Source organism: Asterias rubens, chromosome 9 (genome assembly GCF_902459465.1).
Source record: "Asterias rubens chromosome 9, eAstRub1.3, whole genome shotgun sequence".
Lineage (NCBI taxonomy): Eukaryota > Metazoa > Echinodermata > Asteroidea > Forcipulatida > Asteriidae > Asterias > Asterias rubens.
The window spans coordinates 1,559,877-1,575,871 of record NC_047070.1 but is presented as its reverse complement, the minus strand read 5'-3'; the positions used below and the strand labels follow the sequence as shown (position 1 = coordinate 1,575,871).

The following is a 15,995-nucleotide window of genomic DNA, read 5'->3' as shown; positions in this document are numbered from 1 at the left end:
ATTGGTAATTGTCATCTCAACATATGCATAAAATAACCAACCTGTGAAAATTATCTCAACATATGCATAAAATAACCAACCTGTGAAAATTTGAGCTCAATCGGTCGTCGAAGTTGTGAGATAATTATGAAAGAAAAAACACCCTTATCACACGAAGTTGTGTGCTTTCAGATGCTTGATTTAGAGACCTCAAATTCTAAATCAATTCGAAATCAAATTCCTGGAAAATTACTTCTTTCTCGTAAACTATAGCTTCAGGGGGAGCCGTTTCTCACAATGTTTTATACTATCAACCTCTCCCCATTACTCGTTACCAAATTAAGGCTTAATGCTGGTAAATATTTTGAGTAATTACCAAATAGTGTCCACTGCCTTTAAATGTTTGCTGGCGCATGAAACATGAAGATTTTTTGTGTGTACTTATAACATTAATTATCTCAGTACCAAGAATCCTCCAAAGTCGAGAAAATAGCGTTTTCCAAAAACCGTCACTGCTTATTTTAAGTATCATTATCGAAATTAGGCAAACCTACAAAAAAGTTAACGTGCGAAAACACACCTATATAAAAACATCCATACACAGTTCAATAACCCCCCCCCCCCACCGCGACAGTGACTATACAAACAAAATGACGTCACCATTGTCATTACCCGATCACTGCAGTTCTAGTAAACTGTGTAACTTGGGGAATAATTTGTTCCCCTTGCTTGAACAACGGAAGTGTTGAGGTAATGTTAAGTATTACCCCAATATCCTATGAGTATTATTAGTTCCTGGTTCTATGGAGTAACAAAGGAACTTGGTTTTGGCGGGAGGTGGAACATTTCTCTATAAATACAGCCATTGTATCCTCCACCTACTCATTAAACCTCGCTGAACTGAGAGACAAAGTCTGAAAACACAAAGCCGAACAGAGACTCTCTGCAAACCAAACTCCACTCTGCAAACCTAACTTCATTACCATACACCACGAGAGGTAAGACTTGTTTGTTCATTTATATTATTTATTTATTACTATTGGTACTTTACCTCAGCCTGTGTATGAACGATGTGAGCCGAAGGCGTTGAACTGTCATCCATGCCACTGTTTGGGTGGAACAAAATAAATACACTTCAAACACAGTTAAGTTCTAGTTGTAGTCAGAGAAACTTAAAACTTCCACATTGGATTGCAAGGCCTACAAGAACAATCATTATCTCGTGTACATTAAACTTTAAAAAATGCATAAAGCAAACACCAAACAACTTTTGGTATTAAAATTGAGTGAAACATTTGCAAGCTTTTGTTTGATACACCGTGACCATAAGATTTCAATTTGATGACAAGCAATACCATCTTTTTAAAACTCGTGCACACTCTAAACATTTCTAGTTGCAAACACCAAACAGCTTCTGGTGCTAATATACAAATATAACATTGTTTGAGGGTGACTAGTCGATATTAGCTCCCCGAGGTATTAGAAGTTGACAAACTAGTTCCCGAGGCGAAGCCGAGGGAACTAGTTTGTCAACTTCCAATACCGATAATGAAGTGGGTCTCAATCTGTTTGGATACCTTCAACCACAAACTTTCAATGTGAGAGATTTTGCAATTTGTTTGGGAAATAATATACCTGCGTTTGGATGTTACTTTCAAGTGTTTCTTTGTTGTTTGTTTTTCAAACAGAAACTCCACCGAAATCCACAATGATGAAGATCGCAGCATCACTGACTATCGCTGTCATTTGCGCAACGCTGTTTGTAGCAACAGATGCCGCCAACGATGGATATTCAGGTAAATATGACTACCCAAAACAGCTTCATAGACCCGCTATCCCGAGCGACTTGAAGGTGACACCACGCACCGAGGGGCACTCGACTTTGGTCACTTGCGGATTGCGGCTACCCTAAACTGGGAGAAAGTCCAGTTTGGACCCCACATACTGAAATTCGAAACATGAAACTTGGGAAGTTTAGTTCAACAGAGGGCGCTACCAAACGCAATAACTACACATAGCACGCACCTCATTGCAAAAATGTCATTATATTGACAACAAATCAATACATTTCTGCAACTCAATTTCCTATTCCCTTTAAATTGTTAGTAGTTAAGCTGTTCAGCTTTTGAATTAGGATCATCCAAAAGTAAAAACGCCCACTGAACAAGTCAACTGGCCTTACGGCATCTTGGGGGAACAACAATATCTTACTTTTTTGAGCAAAATGGGGCATTTTTAGACCAAAATGCTCCAAGTCATCTGAAAGTCAACAACTCCACAACTTTTGATGTGGATCACAAGTCGGCCATCTGGGTTACGAGAAAATAGTGAAAAACCGATCATTTTGCATGACATCGATTCACAGAATGAATAAAACGCTCAGTGAGCGATAAACTCCAAACGGGAATTTAGTTTTATTTATATCTCATCAAACATGGCATTAATTGTAAGACAAAAATATTTCAAGGGATATTTTCTACTATCATCATCATCATCATTAGACCGTGTAGGTTTCATGTAAATCTGTGATCTTAGACGAGGTTTTTTTCTGACCAATTTTTTAATGTTCCTTTTATTTTACAGATTTATGTTCAACTCTCCGGACAAGGGGTTTCACGAGGCTCTTTACTTGTGCAACCCACATCGACGTATGCACGCATACACGGTACGAATGTGACTCCGTTGTTGACTGCCCGGACTTTTCGGATGAAGATCATTGCGTAATTCAGCATGCAAGTTAGTGTTTTACTTGTCTTGGGGTGCGTTTTGGCGACCCCAACCAAAGCCCAACCAACTCAACAAGTCGGTTACCGGTTGGTCTGAACAGCATCGACACCGCGCTCAACCGAACACGCAAAAACGCTCAACCGATAACCAGTGTTTCTGGTAGGGGTCGCCAAACATACTCATGGTTTCAAGCCTGTTTTGTGGTCGTCCGTGATAAAGTTACCAATAGAGGGCGCCGATTGGAAACTTTTAGAACGCTAGGTGGCAACATTTTGTACAAACTTATTCTGATAGCGCCCTCTCTGAACCATCCTCCTTCAGCCTATGTCAATTTCCCATATGGATGGGGAACTGAATTTTCGGGGACAGATTTACCTAAGCACGATTAATTACATAAAAATCATCACCTACCTTGCTAAAAATCGAGCATAATTCACCAATGGGTTGTTGTTTTAAATAATATGTTAAATTTGCATCGGGGATAAACAAAAATCATTTTTGTTTTTTAACCCATAATACACCGATGTATGTTTAGCACTGTTTACTCAGTACTTACCCGAGTTCTGTGATAAAAATATCACAGGCATATTACTCGGATGGGATTCGAACCCACGATCTTTGCAATTCTAGAGCAGTGTCATACATCAAAGGGTTGTTGCGTTTGTTTTTGTTCGGGTGCTTGTTGTTTAGTTTCCTGTTTTTCAGTTTTATATATGTCTCTATTTCTTTCTAATAATGTGCTCATTCTTTTTCAACCATTCAGCAAACTGCATCAACGATTTCAAAGGCAAGACCGCATCAAACAACCAGCCTCTTGAGACCTTCCGCTGCGATGATGGCATGTGTATCTTAGGATGTTACCAATGTGACAATATACAAGACTGTGTGGATGGATCGGACGAACGTGGATGCACCGAGAACCACATTAGACCGCCATGTTATTAGGAAAGTTTACCCCCTCAACGATGACCCCGAATGGGAGGTCACACACAACTAACCCCGTAACACATCAAAAGTAGACTGGTCCCTAGCCTGGCCATCTGAAGTCACACTTCCAGGCTCGTGAATTACCCATGAGAGTGGCCTCGTGCCTAGGTCAATCCCCGTCCATAATCACATTTCACCTACATTCATAAGGCCGGTTTATAGTCGGTCGCGCGATGGTCGCGCGACGGAAATCTTGCACGCAATCCTAAGACTGCGGCCTAAAAACCGTGTCTGTTTATGATTGCGCGTCAAGATTTCCGACGCCCGACCATCGCGCGACCGACTATAAACGGGCCTATATATGCATACACAACCGAAAGTGCAACTTAACCACATTCCCTCAGATACCAATCAAAACACAGAAAGCGTACGTCACTTCGGGTTTATCCAATGAAATATTTGTATCCCATTAAATCACTGGTTCTAAAAAGCAAGTTCCAGTCTTTAATCCTTGCGGATAAAGACAGGGAACCAGTCTACTATGCGCTTAGAGGCTTTTGCATTAGGCGCTTTACAAATGTCTTATTGTTATTATTATTATTACATCAAAAGTAATTTCTTACCGCTATTGATGGTTTTGGTTATATTACACAACCATTGGTTGATGTCGATAATATGCTAAAGGAAACAGTATTACACAAAATTATCTCTAATCAAAACACAGCTTTACTTTGGAATTTTTTTCCTGGTATCTTTGAAAAATGGTTTCGTATCCCTTTTCTTTTCGCGAGGTATTAGTTTTGCAGATACAAGGTTCACAGTATTTTATTTAACTTATGTTTTTATCTATGTGTGTCGTAAGAATATTTAAATTCTGCTTTGTTTAAGATACAACTTTTGTTTTTAAATGAACAGTTATTATGGTTATGTGAATAGATAAATAAATTATTCTTTAAGTACATGAAGATTGTTGTCAAAAATTGTTTGTGTATATTTTGCGATTAACTTTCGTAGACCTGGTATGAAAATATTAATATAATTCATAAGGAACTCATTTTCAATTCGCTTACGAGTGGAATGTAACCAATGGGGGATTTTAGGGATGATAGGTGGCAGCAGACTTACCTGGGGCCAATTTCATAGAGCTGCTTAAGAAAAAAAATTGCTTAAGCACGAAAATAGCTCGCTTATTTTACACATGTTTCTGGCCAAAATTTCATGCCATATACATTGCTTATGACTAGTATTTAGCTGTTGTTTACTTATCATAACAATTGAGTGGAGTCTTGGCAGGTAATCTGATTTTACTAAGCAATGAATTTTTTGCTTAAGCAAAATTTTTTGCTTAAGCAGCTCTATGAAATTGGGCCCAGGTAACTTCATTGTTCTTGGTAAAGTGCGCATGCTCAGAACTAAACAAAAAGCAATGGAAATTTACACCTGGCAAGTCTGCTGCCACCTAGCGTTCCAAAATCTCTCATTTACATTGTGAGAATATTTTAAATCTTCGAGAAACATTTCTTAGTGCAAAGATTAGATAGATCAATATTTGTTAGAGTTTTGTTAAGTGTTATTAAAGGCAGTGGATACTATTGGTAGTTACTCAAAATAATGATTAGCATAAAACCTCACTTGGTAACAAGTAAAGGGGAGAGGTTGATAATATAAAACGTTGTGAGAAACGACTCCCTCTGAAGTGACGTATTTTCAAGAAAGAAGTAATTTTCCATGAATTTGATTTCGAGACCTCAGATTTAGAATTTGAGGTATCGAAATCAAGCATCTGAAAGCACACAACTTCGTGTGACAAGGGTGGTTTTTCCTTTCATAGTTATCTCGCAACTCCGACGACCAATCAAGCTCAAATTTTCACAGGTTTGTTATTTTATGCAAATGTTGAGACACACCAAGTGAGAAAACTGGTCTTTGACAATTACCAATAGTGTTGATTGTCTTTAAGTGCTCCGAGTCAGGTTGCAAAATAAAAAGCATGGGTAAAGTATTTAGTAGACAAGTATCAAATTTATAAAGAAAATTAGATCGTTAAACTACACAAGTAATGAAAGTTTTGGCAACAGCTTTTACCACGTCTCCTGACCCAACAGATAATCCACTTTCGGTCACTGTGTGTTACATTATTTAAAACTGTACAAAATCACAATAACGATCCATAAGACAGACTTACCTAAAATAACCAAGGCCAGTCTTTTTCAAACAATTCTTTTCCCCATTTCATTCTTGCTGTTCCTTCGTCATTAGACTTGAATAAGTGCAACTGCCGTTCGACCCTTCTGCCTAAAACAAAACGTGATATAAAGCATTTCAATAGAGGGCGTTCACATGACTAGAAAACGTTGAAAAATACTGAATAACTCCACAAAATGGTAAATTATATCAATTAAAAAAAATTTAAAAAATTATGATAAATACATGTATATGGCCTTTTCTAATTCTAAGACCCGGCTTGGACTGCCCTCCTCCGGCTCTTGGCTGGTCAGTGCCGCCTTCATCAGCCGCATGCTGAGATGAACTTTGACAAAAAGGCCCTAGCTAACAAAGGGTGCGTTCGTTTAGCTTCCCTGGGTCGACCCCGGTGTGTGGCGGTTTTCTTTTTTAGGACGAACGTGGATAATTATCTGCACACGTTCGTCCTGGGGAAAAAAACGCCACTCACCGGAGTCGACCTGGGGAAGCTAAACGAACGCACCCAAAAGAACCAAGAAGCAAAATAAACAAACTAGAAAATCGCTGTCAAAGCTTCAAGCTCAGAAAAGGAAGGATCAGAATAAATTTGCCTAAAGCTCTAATAGCGTGAGGAGGTGCGCCAAACTGCTACGTATTTCTTCAAATCCACACTTTAACTGATGTGTCAGTTTCCAGATATGAATGTAAACCACTCTTTAAAGGCAAAGGATACATTGATGTTTTTAACCGTTCACGTCATCCTACATAAATGTAGATGTACAATAAAACTAAAGCCAAGTTTAATAAAACACCTGTGATCGTCAGTTTTTCCCAAAAAGAGGAGGATGAGGGCCTGTTTATTTTTTTTTCCATTTTTTTTTTTCAAAGATGACCGCCAAGTATATTAATTCAAACTGGTCAACAATTGTTCAGTTTAAAGTCAACAATTACTTTATGTGTACAAGTTCTTAAACAATTAAAAAGTTGAATAACAAATGCACCGAAAATGTGTCTTTTGTCAAAAAAAATGTATTAAAAAAAGTATAAAAAAGGACGCGGTCTCAAAAACGGATTAGGGAGGGAACGACCAACTGGTATATTTGTTTGGCCTAACCGGAGAAAATGTCCTTTTCAAAAGGTGGTATAGCGTTTTTGAGATATCGCCGTAAATCTGGAGCGAACAAATGTCCAAGCAGAGAGAATTATTCCCAAGACGATTACACAATCTGAGAAGGGTTACATCTCTAACGCTTCTCAGATTCAAGTTTGACAGATCAAAACTTACTTTTATTTTTACATAAACACATTACTTCAAAGTGAAATGACTCTCAAAAATGCTTTATACTATCGAAAGCTGCTGTAGGTTTCTATCTAAAAGTGTGTAGTGTCATTGATTTTAAGAGTGATTATCAAACGTGTCATTCCCTTTAAAATCCAGCAGTGAGTGTCCTTTCTGGTTAAAATGCCCCTGTGGTGCGCAACATCAGGACAAGCTTTTTCAACAGGTTAAGAGAGTTTGTTTTGCATTTCTAAACGATTTATTTTATCAAGTGTATTGTTAGCATGTCCATGTAGTGCCTTGGTTAATTTAATGGCACTGTACACGTTTAGTAATATTGTCAAAGACTATGTGTTCATGTGATGGATACATTAAACATAAATTATTCATCATAACAGCTCTGGTGAACGTTTAGACTCAATTTGTCATCGAAGTTGCAAGAGAATAATGAACGAAAATACACTCTTGTTGCACAATTCTGTGTTATGTGTGCTTTCAGTTGCATCATAAACGAATTTAGGACCTGTAATAGGTTTGAGAGAGAAATTACATCTTTATTAAAAACTACGTTACTTTTTAATAAAGGGATCCGGTTCTCACAATGATTCACAGCCCTTCATTACTGGTTCAAGTTCGTTTATATGCTAACAAATATTTATAGTAATTACCAATAGTGTCCAGTGCCTTGAAGACAATGGAAATATTAAAACTATGTTAGCTTTTGCTGACATCAGCTCCCACTGCTCGGTTAGTTTTTTCCGCAAAACCACCACCCAAGCTGTCGAGTGACACCCTAAAGTTCTCTTTATTGTCATATATTGAGAACAACTCGCCGCATGTACTATATGCGCACGAATAAGCTTTTTGTTACATGCAAGGATACCCGGTAGACTAGTTGACTGTTTCATGTCTGAAAAAACCTTTAAAGGCAGTGGACACTATTGGTAATTGTCATAGACTAGTCTTCACAGTTGGTGTATCTCAACATGCATATAAAATAACGAACCTGTGAAAATTTGAGCTTAATCGGTCATCGAACTTGCGAGATATGAATGAAAGAAAAAAACACCCTTGTCACATGAAGGTGTGTCACTGTGTGCGTTTAGATGGTTGATTTCGAGACCTCAAGTTCTAAATCTGAGGTCTCGAAATCAAATTCGTGGAAAATTACTTCTTTTTCAGAGGGAGCCGTTTCTCACAATGTTTTATACCATCAACCTCTCCCTATTACTCAACACCAAGAAAGGTTTTATGCTAATAATTATTTTGAGTAATTACCAATAGTGTCCACTGCCTTTAAAGTTTTTATAAGATTGGGTGAACTCATGAAACTCAAATAACGATTTTACTATGGAAATTCATTGTTCTGACTTTACAGTTAAAACAATACTGTCATTATACAAGGAATTTTTCTAAAGGTTCATTTCAAAATGCCCACATCAAACCAAAAACATCAAAATGATTTCACTTCTTCCAAGTGCCTCGAAAACTTGACTTGCTTTTTTTATGTATTTTTAAGACAGGTTAGTGGTACAGTGTTGTATTGAAATTAGGCCGAAGTATGGATTGTATGGGAGACCATTGGATGATCCTTCAAGATTAAAGTCGTTCATGCAGCAATGCTAAAGGCAGAAAGTCAACAAGATATGGTTTGCGGTAGCACCATGTGTAAATCTATTTTGAGTATAGTGGTGGTTTTTAAGAAGAACCGTTGGTGGACAACTCAACGTTTTGATCAGTATGTTCTGATTACTCTTGGGATTAGCATAAAAGCAATGGTGGCTGCACGGATGTGTATCATTATACAAATCAGATGTGAACAGCAAAACCCATCATATATAAAAGTTTTGAATAAAACCAACTTATCGGGAATATAATGTAAAACCCACAAAACCTTTGGTTTTTGGAACCGTTCGAATGTTACAATCATATATAAATAGAATATAGACCTACACAAGTAAAACTAACTCAAGAAAATTTTATTTCAAAATCTTGTCTCGTTTTTTGAGATAGGAATAATACTCCCTATAATAGGAATTCTATACAATCTGAGAAGCGTTACCGCGGTAACCGTTCCTTATACTCAAATGTTGGGGGATAAAAAGTGATACATTATTGATGTCAGGACACTTTGTATACCCATCGTACCTTGGACACTTCGTACCTTCTCACAAAACACTAAGTACCTCTTACTAATTCACATTGCCAAAATATAATTAACTGGACCCGTTGTGACTAGACTTGAGTTCAAGGTTGTTTTTTTTCAATGTATTCTCTCAGAATTCATTTTACTTTCCAAAGCCGCTGCACTTCTTACCACATAAGTTGGATTGTCATTACTTTTCAGAGTCATTACCAAAAGTATACGGACCCGGACACTATTGGTAATTGTCAAAGACCAGTCTTCTCACTTAGTGTATCTCAACATATGCATAAAATAACAATTCTGTGAAAATTTGAGCTCAATTGGTCGTCGAAGTTGCGAGATAATAATGAAAGAAAAAAACACATTGTCACACGAAGTTGTGTGCTTTCAGATGCTTGATTTCGAGACCTCAAATTCTACATCTGAGGTCTCGAAATCAAATTCGTAGAAAATTACTTCTTTCTCGAAAACTACATTTCTTTAGAGAGAGCCGTTTCTCACAATGTTTTATACTATCAACCTCTCCCCATTACTCGTTACCAAGTGAGGTTTTATGCTAACAGTTATTTTGAGTCATTACCAATAGTGTACACTGCCTTTAAGGAGACCAATGGCAAAAAATACGGCAGCAGGCACCCACGAAATGTTTATGATTATTCTTGACCTGAAAATCATACTAAAATAATAGTGTCTGATGAAATAATAAACACACACAACAACAAAATAAAGTAGTTTGTGTCGTTCAAGGTCACAATAGTCTCTGTACTTTCCCATGTGTGTCTACGTAAAGGGTGTAGTGTGAGGAAATCTATTGTGAAGTTTACTGTAAATGTAAGGTCAAGAAATAACCATGTTTTTTTGTGACGCCATATTATGTAAAACTATAGAGATAGGACTAAAACAAAACTTACAGGGGGTTGAAATTGTTACACTTTTGGTCCATCAAAATAACAGAATTGTAAGCCAAAGATAATTTTGGTTTTAGCTTCTTCTTTTTTTATTGACAATGACTCATGAAAGAAATAAGGTAAAAACTTTCACATACACGATTATTTTTGTTGTTGATAATCATAAATTCAATAACTCAATTATCGCCCTCTTAATAAACAAAACATCACTAACAACCTCTACGGATTGTATCGATTTACTTTATAAGAGAATAATATTAAGATGCTATGTCTTTCTTGAATCGGAAAAGAAAATAGCCGTAGACTGATGCATTCAACGGCTGTTTCATGCAGGGGCAAGGAAAACCAGGACGACCCTAATACCCCGAACCTCGAGTTAAAGCTCTTGGTGTTGAACAACAGTACAAAAGATGTGGGAAATGACTGGTCCGCGATTGTTGTTCGTGGGTATGGTATGCAAGGACAAACACAAATACAATAGAAAGTGAGTCTGAATAAGTATTGACGAGGTTTCTTGTTATTCAAATCGGGTCAGGGTGTGGGCGATGGAGCAGCGAGTGATTTTACCACGGTTTTGATTTGGCATTCACTGCTGTATACTTTTTCACCTGGTACGGTAGTCTAGTTGCAGACACACATAGCCAGCTGACGTAGCAATTTGAAGATCTTCGTTTCGACTTGACTGTTGGTAAGTATGGCTTTATTTTCTCAACAATAGATAACGTGTTTGTGGAATGTTGAATCTCATCGCTACTTACTTCACGCTTTCTAGTCCATATGTATCATTTACCCACTAATGGTTTTGGTTTTAACAAAGTAGTGAAAGTGATAGCAGTTGGATTCGGTATCCGACCAAGTGTCACTAATGACATACCTTTTTTGATGATCTGTCACTCTTTTGATTAGAACTCGTTCTATATTTGTTTGTATCAATTTCATATTATAAGAACGTCCACTGCATTGTTTTATGTGAACATTCATGTATTTATCCTTCTCGATCTCAATAAAGAATTCAGTTGGTGTTCATGTTTCGTGTGGACTTAACTACAAACCGATTTGCTTTGCATTTGTACATGGCCATGATGTCAATCTTTTAACTCTGTTAATAAATACAGCAACCGAAATAGAGGAAGAGTGAATTTTAATTGGGTCTGCCAATGCTAGTAGTTTTTGTAAAGTTCGATCGTGAAAGATACCGTATCCGGTAATGAATCTGATCTCCACCATTTTGGTCAATATTGATATCCTTGACCTTGACCTGTCCATGATTTTGAGCACTCTGAACTATTACAAAGAAATTCTGTACCAAAGAGTTGAAATCAAGAACAAAGGGGTCATGATGGGTCCATGGTGGTCCTTATTATTCATACCAAAAATTCGCTCGATTTATAAATGCTGAAGTCGACTTTGAAACTCGGTGAGTGAGCATTCAGAATTCACATTGATAGTATTAATATATGTAACTTTTACCTGTTTGTGTTTCTAGTTTAGGGTAATTCCAAGAGTAGTGTGAACTTGCCCTCCACCCCAATGTGTTTAGTACGAAATAGTAATATTAAAGAAATCCTCAATTAAAATACCATTAAATTGGCAAGTTTTGTGTACAACCAGCAGTAGACTATTGTGACTGTTCAGAGACACATTTTTTATTCAGGTACATTAACTAAAATCATGAATACTATTTTATTAGCAGGCCTTTGTTGTTTCGTACTTCTTGTAAAAAAAAGTAATCAATTCTTTCCCCTGCATACCCCGCCCCTCCTAAACCTTTCCTCACCTTATTCAGACAGACATGTGCAGATTGCGCCACAACCCGAAATATGTTACAAACTGAAACTCAAAATTATGAATTTAATTGTGAAGTTCTATCAGCTGATTTAATACACATTCATTAGATAGAAAAAGAATCGAAGCTATTTCATATTCTTTTGCAAAGTTATGTTAACAATTAGAACGAGAGCAAGCAACCTTACTTGTACATGCTGCTCGAACGATTGAACGGCATCCAATGGACAGTGTTTTGCACGCGCATCCACATTGGTGATGACCTGGGCGTTTCCCAACCCCTGGGTTTGAGGGGATTACGTAACAACAGCTTCTTGAAGGAAAGATGCTTTCTTGACGCATGCGTTGGTAGTAGTGTAGTCTGGGCTGCAAGGTGTGTAGCCCAGTGTGAATACAAAGCACAACGTGGACGTTTACAATGTGTAAAGAAAACACTGCCATTGTACCAGTGGCGTCACCCAGAAATGTCCAATTGGGGTGCAAGCAAAAGCCATAATTTGGAGTATCGAATCTTTCATTTGAACAACCTTTACTGGAATGCAAAATTCAATGGTGTTATTTACATTGTAACAATTACGTGAAAAGTCTTACTTTAACATTAAAAATGTGTTTTTTGCAAATGATTTGCCTTAAAGGCAGTGGACACTATTGGTAATTGTCAAAGACTAGCCTTCACAGTTGGTGTATCTCAACATATGCATAACATAACTAACATGTGAAAATTTGAGCTCCATCGGTCATCGAAGTTGCGAGATAATAATGAAAGAAAAAACACCCTTGTCACACGAAGTTGTGTGCGTTTGGATGGTTGATTTCGAGACCTCAAGTTCTAAACTTGAGGTCTCGAAATCAAACTCGTGGAAAATTACTTATTTCTCGAAAACTATGGCACTTCAGACGGAGCCGTTTCTCACATTGTTTTAAACCGTCAACCTCTCCCCATTACTCGTCACCAAGAAAGGTTTTATGCTAATAATTATTTTGAGTAATTACCAATAGTGTCCACTGCCTTTAAAGGGGGTTATTCTTTATATTAAAAACGATAATATATTATGAATGGCGATAGTCAATGCTTTTAAGGAAAACAAAATCTTATTTTCTTGTCTTATTATTCATCTTCTTGTAGGGCCTACTTGGTTCATGGTCCTTCGTAATTTTGTTTTGTGTGTCTTGGTCAAATAAATCATAACAATAATAATAACTAAAACATTTCGTCATGTTCTGTACCTACACAGACTACTAATTAATCTACAAAGATGGAGATGTCCCGGATGTTGCTGATCTGCGCCATGGTGGTTGCCTGTGTGTACGCAGGGCAGAAGAAGGGCATGTCGGTAAAGAACAATGGTAAGTTTGAAGACAAATATTTGCAGTTTGAGGCTTATTTCATTGGTTTTTTGTATGTTTCGTGAAAGAAGTAATTTCTACCAAAATATTTGAATTTATTTTGAGACCTCAGAATTTGATTTTGAGGTGTCGAAATCAAGCATCTGAAAGCATACAATTTCGTGTGACGAGGGTGTTTTTTCTTCTATTATTAACTTCGACGACCAATATTGAGCTCAAATTTTCGCAGGATTGTTATTTTGTGTATAATATGTTGGGATACAACAAGTGAGAATACTGGTCTTTGAAAATTACAAAAAGTGTCCACTACAGTACCTTAAATCATTATCCAGAAGTGTTACATATACATTTTAGTTAAATCTAACAAAATGTGTCTTGTTCATCAACAGATTTGTGCGACAAATACACCGACACTTCTGACTACGCGTCTTGCGGGGTACAGGACGATAATGGCAACGAACTGTGCTATCTCAACACAAAGGACCACGTCAAGTGCGACAGCGTAAAAGATTGCCCAAACTTTGCCGATGAGAAGGGTTGCAAAAAGGAGCACATGGGTAAGTGAATTATTCATAACGATTACAACTCTTGAAGGAAAATTACTGAATTGTTTTTTTTGCTAGAAAACAGTTGCTGGCAGTGTAAGCGATTCATGTAATCCACCATATACATAGGCCTATACTGGCAAACCTGTAAAAGTTGGAGATCGAGCGGCCATCTTGGTGACGAGAAAATATAGAAAGCCGATAAGCTATTTTGCTTGACATCGATGCAAACAAAAATGAATACAAGTTAAACGAACACTGAGCAATAAACATCAAAATCGAAATTATATTTTTTTTTTCTCATCAAATGACATTTCAGACATTAATATTTTAAGGGATGTTTTCTTCTATCATCATCATTAGACCGTGCAGGTTTTTATGTAAAAAATATGTGATCTTCACGGTTTTTATCGTTTACCAATTCTATCTGCTTGGTTTGGTATTCTTATACAGTCAAGAAATAAAACGATTATTTATTTATTTAAAAATCTTAAGAAATACACAATGATTACAAGTTTACGGAGGCTGGTCAAGTCTTAAGATGTGTACAACCAGAACCCTGCCAACGAAAAAATATAATCATATAATTGTAAAAAAAAAAAAAAGATTGCACCTAAGGAGAATGTTCTCTTTGTCACTAGAAAGAGAACATATAGAAGTCAAGAATCTTATTTCTACTTTGTGTTTATGAGCCTTTCATATGTACCGATGTACGTTAGCACTGTAATCAGTACTAGCCCGAACTCTGTTGAATAAATCACAGGCATATTTCTCGAGTGGGATTCGAACCCAACACATTTGCAATTCTAGAGCAGCGTCTTACCAACTAGAGGCCAATGGTGTGTAAACAATTATACCCATTTATTGTGTTTTCGATTCCAGTTATTTTGTATAATCCTTTCTTCGGTTTTTTTTCTCCACACTAGAATACTGCGCCAGTGGATTCGAAGGCAAGGACTTGGAGGTTTACCACTGTGCTAACTTCACCACGGCTGATGGATTCCCGGAGGGTGACTCAATGTGTATCTCCACGCTACAGTTATGCGACGGTGAATCCGACTGCCCTCAACGAGACGACGAAGCAAACTGCCCAAACAACAAATAAATCCCCATTTCCCCGATGACGTCACATTAAAGGAAAACGTTGCCTTGGATCGGACGAGTTGGTCTGTAAAAAGCGTTTGTAACCGTCTTTTATAAGAATGCATATGGTTAGAAAGATGTTTTTAAAGTAGAATACAATGATCCACACAAACATGCCTGGAAATTGCGTGGTCTTCCTTTTACTTTGCAAACAAACACGGTCGGCCATTAATTTTATGTGAGTCAAATATTTGACCCCCATAAATGGCCGACCGTGTTAGTTGACGAGGTCAAAGGAACACCGTGCAACTTCCAGGCATGTTTGTGTGGATCATTGTATTCTACTTTTAAAACATCTTTCCAACCATATTTGTATGCATTTTAAAATAAACGGTTACAAACGCCTTTCAAAGACCAACTCGACGGATCCAATGCAACTTCCTTTAAAGCCCGATACAAACTTACTCCGAATGCTTTGAGCGAAGCGAAGTTTCTTGAGTCGCAAGAGGGAAAACAGCGCTGATTATTGCGTCACCAATCATCGCATCTCATTCGCAGGAAGTAGGAACCGGACTTAATCCTATAGAGCTAAGTGACCGCCATTAGATTGAGTTAACATTAAGTGCAAACATGCAAAAGCCAAGAGCGCTATACCATCTCGAGACCATTAGTTCCTTGTACATCATCCAACTGGCGTAAAAGTACGTCAGTGACCTGTTTTTAAGCATTTATGTCTTTAGTATAATCATCTAAGACCCACTAAAAAATCACTTTCGATACCAGACTATGTAATCAACTTTTCACTTCTTCCTTACTATAGATTTAACACTATTTATAACCTGTATTATTCTTTTTCTAATGAAAAGTATCGCTGTAGTTTCTGAGTATTCGCCTAAATATATTTACAATTGTTCATCGATAATAAAGATAGATATACAGTAAACTTACTGATTTAAACATCATGTTTGTTACATATGCTTACAATTATTCATAAACTAGATTGACTTCATGTTAAAAGATCAGCTATGCATCTTTGACTATTTTATCAAATGTAGACTACTAGAGATCTTATAGGCCTATCTGTT

General features: G+C 37.2%; 3 protein-coding genes across 3 annotated transcripts in view; 2 read left to right on the top strand and 1 right to left on the bottom strand.

The window, feature by feature from the left end:
- The window catches only part of LOC117294898 (cytosol aminopeptidase-like), a 43,895-nt gene extending 42,810 nt beyond the window's left edge, over positions 1-1,085 (bottom strand). The window contains exon 1 of the mRNA XM_033777448.1: positions 1,031-1,085. Within this exon, the coding sequence (XP_033633339.1) occupies positions 1,031-1,081 (51 nt within the window). The 5' untranslated portion in view covers positions 1,082-1,085. The remainder of the gene's footprint in view (positions 1-1,030) is intronic.
- LOC117294901 (low-density lipoprotein receptor-like) lies at positions 857-3,830 on the top strand. Its single transcript, XM_033777451.1, has 4 exons — positions 857-977; positions 1,668-1,775; positions 2,563-2,715; positions 3,470-3,830. The coding sequence occupies exons 2-4, from the start codon at positions 1,688-1,690 to the stop codon at positions 3,649-3,651; spliced, it is 423 nt and encodes a 140-aa protein (XP_033633342.1). The 5' UTR covers positions 857-977; positions 1,668-1,687; the 3' UTR covers positions 3,652-3,830.
- Positions 3,831-10,730: 6,900 nt separating this feature from the next.
- LOC117294899 (LDL receptor repeat-containing protein egg-1-like) lies at positions 10,731-15,034 on the top strand. The gene is made up of 4 exons (XM_033777449.1): positions 10,731-10,838; positions 13,171-13,282; positions 13,672-13,839; positions 14,754-15,034. Exons 2-4 carry the CDS (start codon positions 13,192-13,194, stop codon positions 14,930-14,932), a joined length of 438 nt encoding a protein of 145 aa, XP_033633340.1. The 5' UTR covers positions 10,731-10,838; positions 13,171-13,191; the 3' UTR covers positions 14,933-15,034.
- Positions 15,035-15,995: the final 961 nt, after the last annotated feature.

Excerpts from the sequence above, each read along its gene's own strand:
- LOC117294901 (XM_033777451.1), top strand. The coding sequence starts at position 1,688 with ATGATGAAGATCGCAGCATCACTGACTATCGCTGTCATTTGCGCAACG. Across the intron at positions 1,776-2,562 it reads CGCCAACGATGGATATTCAG|ATTTATGTTCAACTCTCCGG; the intron begins GTAAATATGACT and ends TTTATTTTACAG. Across the intron at positions 2,716-3,469 it reads TTGCGTAATTCAGCATGCAA|CAAACTGCATCAACGATTTC; the intron begins GTTAGTGTTTTA and ends TCAACCATTCAG.
- LOC117294899 (XM_033777449.1), top strand. The coding sequence starts at position 13,192 with ATGGAGATGTCCCGGATGTTGCTGATCTGCGCCATGGTGGTTGCCTGT. Across the intron at positions 13,283-13,671 it reads CATGTCGGTAAAGAACAATG|ATTTGTGCGACAAATACACC; the intron begins GTAAGTTTGAAG and ends GTTCATCAACAG. Across the intron at positions 13,840-14,753 it reads TTGCAAAAAGGAGCACATGG|AATACTGCGCCAGTGGATTC; the intron begins GTAAGTGAATTA and ends TCTCCACACTAG.